The 4,035-nt window shown below is 46.9% G+C and overlaps 1 protein-coding gene across 1 annotated transcript; it reads right to left on the bottom strand.

Annotated features, from left to right (window-relative positions):
• Positions 1 to 1,665: 1,665 nt before the first annotated feature.
• K441DRAFT_626456 (uncharacterized protein) lies at positions 1,666 to 4,035 on the bottom strand. Its single transcript, XM_067646131.1, has 2 exons — positions 3,565 to 4,035; positions 1,666 to 3,482 (listed from the first exon to the last, which is right to left on the bottom strand). Exons 1-2 carry the CDS (start codon positions 3,927 to 3,929, stop codon positions 2,057 to 2,059), a joined length of 1,791 nt encoding a protein of 596 aa, XP_067510155.1. The 5' UTR covers positions 3,930 to 4,035; the 3' UTR covers positions 1,666 to 2,056.

Below are 4,035 nucleotides of genomic sequence, written 5' to 3'. Positions count from 1 at the left end.
AGTAGGTACCTAACAATTTAACTTTAATTATATTTTAAGATTTACTACTAAGAGAGAACTATCTAGGTAAAGACTATAGTCCTTTAAATATACAACCGTACTTTTAAGAAACCCCCTTTATATATAAGGTATATAAATTATATTTAATAGATCTTATAGATTTTATAGAGCTTATAAAGCTTATTATATAACCTTGCTTACTACTTATTATATAGCTTTACTAATTCTATTATAGCCTATACTACGTCCTATAGCTTATCTAGTTTATTAAAAAGTATCCGTAATACTTCTATTATAAGGTCTGTAATATTTATTCTTTAGTTTAATAAGGATAGGATTAGTAAGCTAAATAATCCGTCTACTCTTACCCTAAGTAATAGTAGTATAGCCTAAGGGACAGATTAAGAAATAGTAGCTGTACGGACCGGATAAAGTATATAGTAGAGTAGTAATAATATATAAACCTAATAAATGCTCGGCTATAGTTTAAAGGTAAGACTTAACTAAACCTAATATCTTAAAGCCCGTCTTTTAGCACTAAGTAATTGCCTTTTTAAGCCCTTTATATTATAGCTGCTAGTAATTATAAATAGGCCTTAATTAATAAAGTTAACGCGTTAAATATAGTTCTTATTATGGCAGACACTATCTAGTACCGCTAAGAGCTTTACCCCCTATAGCGGCGGCAAGGCCTTACCTTTTAACTACTATATATAAAGCTTAGTAATAGCGGAGACGTAGCTATTTATAACTAAGTATTAGACCATCTTATTAAATAGAGCGTCTAAGGCCTCCTTGTTCTATATCTCCTCTTTATCCTCCTTTATAGCTTCCTCCCCTATAGCTACTACTACTACTATAACTACCTTTCCCCCTAGCTACCCTCCTATCTTCTGCTTCTTTTTTACCTACTTATTATCTTTCTATATCTCTTTCTATTTTAACTTACGTTTGTAAAAGCTAGCGGCCTATAATTCTTAGTTAATAACTTTCTACTTTTAAAATAAATAAAGCTTATCTTCTATTACCTAGCCGCTGTCCATATTACCTTTTAATTTTATATATTAGTCTTCCTACTCTTTCTACTTCAGTTTATACGCCCTTATAGTATTCTTTAGGCGCTAGGCCTTATAGATATCCTATAGCCGCGCCGTCTAGGCCTTAAATTCGCTCTAGAGACTATAGGAGAATGTAAGAGTATATATATTAGATCCCGTCGCGCTTGCGACAAGTTCGCAAGCACTCTGTGTCTTTTTGGCCGTATGGCGACGTGGAGGCGGGACACGTTATAGAGAAGGAGGCTAAGGGGGCTTCCTTTAACCATAAAGTAGACTGTAGGGTAAGAAGATTCTTAAAAGATATCCGTAAAAGGTAAGAGGTAAGACGCGTAAGCGCGGCGTGGGTAAACAAAGCTACTAAACACGTAAATATTAAAGGAGAAGAAGAGGGCTCTATATTATAGAATTAGAATTATAGTAGGCCTTTCTATATATAATTAGGAGCCCTGCGCGAGTTAGAGGCTAGCGTGGGTATAAAAATAGAAGAGCGTTAGAAAATAGACTAAAGCGACAATAAGGTCAAAGGCGCGCGACAAAGTCCTCTATACTAACCTAGTACTAACCTAGGCCTTAAAAACGCGTCCGAAAAGTAGGGGCTACCCCCGGGGGGGGGGGGGGGGGGGTAATATATATACGATATATCGAGGATATAGGGGGGACGGTGCGCAACCCGAGGTTATGCTAATCTTAACCTAGACCTCCGATACCTCTTTATTCCGTAGCGCGGGCTAATCTTTCCATCCCATCTCCGCAGTTAAATAATCATGCCAATATATATATCTCAAGCCCCCTTTTGTTTCCTACAAAGCTCTTACAACATCGCGCGTCGTCCGCGCGCCAGCCCATCCTACAACAAAGCCTTATCTGTAACCCAAAGAACGCCTCCATATAAATCGCACTGTCTTTCTTACCCAAAACGCCGAAGAATCAGAATCCAAGATCAAATATCAGGACCACCCACATCGCAGCCGCCCAAATCTTCCTGCAGACCAACCCTACTAGTTTTCCCCGAAACCCATCCTCTCCACCCCCCTCCCTCTTCCTCTTAAAGCCTCCCTAGCCCCCACGCCAACTCCCACGAACAGCAACACCAAATTAAATCCGGCCATCATATAGAACGGTGACCCAGGCCCCACGCTGTCAAACAGCGCCCCGCCCGCCTTTGTCAGCAGCAGGATCCCCGCGCCACCGGCGAGGCTATACGTGCCTGCTATCGAGCCCTTTAGATGGGTGCGCGAGCGCGATGATGGCGGCAGGTAGCGGATGTGTGAGGGTGTGTGCGCGGGGATCAGCGGCTCGGTTTCCTCGTGTTGGAGGACGGGTGGAGAGGGGAGAGGCGTCGCGCCGGCAGAGGAGACGTGGGGGGCGTTTAAGTCGCCATTGAGGTCGGAGTGGGCGATTGCTGCGTCGCTGTCTTCGCCATTGCCTTCGTCGTTCTGGATTCCGCGGCCGAGGAGCGCTAGCGAACATACGATGCAGCCGATTTGGCTGAGGCCGAGCAGCGCGACGATGGCGAAAATAGCGACGGAACCGTCACCGCTCTTTGGGTCGGGGCTGCGTAGTGCACCGAAGGCGGTGTAGCCTACTACACCCGCAAGGGCGGCGATCAGCAACGGGACGTTGAAGCGCTTGTAGCGGCCGGAGAGGTAACCGAAGAGCGGGGCGCTGAGGAGCGCGACGAGCTGGCTGGTGCCGGTGAGGGCAGCGGCAAGGAGATAGGCGCGCGGGCAGGCGTGCTTGATGTCAGATGGGTCGGTTGGGTCGGCGGGGGAGCAGAGCCCTGTGCGTAGGAAGTAGGCGTTGGTGAAAAGCGGGATGAAGAGGGATATGGCGACCGAGGAGGCGCGTGCGACGAACCCCCCAAGGTAACCTAGGCCAATGTTTTGGCTCTTGAAGCCTAGCACTATGCTTGTTAAAAGGAGCCGCGGGTAAGATAAAACCGGGCGGTCTGAAGGAGTGGATTCGGATGGTTTGTTGGACTTGGTACTGAGCAGACGCTGAAACCCTTTTTCTTCTTCCCCAGGCAATCCACGCAAGCCGAGCAAGCACACAAAAGATACTAGAATTGCGATGGCGCCGACGACGTAGAAAGAGTCCGCGATTGCGGTGGAGGGACTCGCTCCACCCTTTTGGAAGTGGGTTGGAAGTGGCAGAAATATGCCCAATGCCAATAATGCGCCTAGTCCTGTAAACGTTCCTACGAGACCAGCGAGTTGGGATGTTGAAGCACCCGTGTTCTGATTTCTACTGGGAGGGGTTGTGGGTGAGCGCGACATAAAGCTGGCCGGGGTTATGGTGAGCTCGGAGGATATGGAGGGTGTCATGGTGTGTGAGGTGTTGTTTGGGTGACGGCTGGGCGTGCGAGGATCTGCGAGGGAGTTGCTAAAGGTCATGGTTGGTAGAATCGCTGTGACCATTGTCGCGCTATAATGTAGAGATGAATTAGCAGTTAGTCAAAAACAAGTAAGCCTTTAAGAGCTGGAATTGCGGAGTGGAAGTTACTCACGTCGCTGCAGCCCCAAAACTGAAGAATAATCTCGCCAGAAGCAATTGAGGATATACATTGCGCGCCTGCACGAATACCCAAAGACTCACTCCAACAATGGCATATCCAAGTACCGCAACGGTTCTCACTCCAACCCTATCACTCAACACTCCCCATGACGGACATGCCACTAGGGCAATTAGCTCGTCGGCAAACCCAAGCGTACCAACTGCATCGCCAACATTGTCTTGTTGCCCAATTCGTTGGATGATGACGAAGCTAACGGAGCTGTTCAGGAAGACGAGGAATGAGATGCTGAAGAGCGCGATGCATAGGAGGTAAGTGGCGATCTGGAGCCGTGTGGCGGTGAAGCCGAGGAAAGCCATTATGCAGGAACTCAAAAAGAGTTACTCATTTGAGCTGGATTAGGATTAACGAGGGCGCATTAGAAGCAAGATGGGTGTTTGGAGGTGAGTGTTGGAAAGTGTGGTG

This window comes from Cenococcum geophilum (assembly GCF_001692895.1).
Source record: "Cenococcum geophilum 1.58 unplaced genomic scaffold K441scaffold_2, whole genome shotgun sequence".
Lineage (NCBI taxonomy): Eukaryota > Fungi > Ascomycota > Dothideomycetes > Gloniales > Gloniaceae > Cenococcum > Cenococcum geophilum.
Note: the sequence above shows the minus strand (reverse complement) of the source record. Positions and strands in the feature narration are given on the sequence as shown.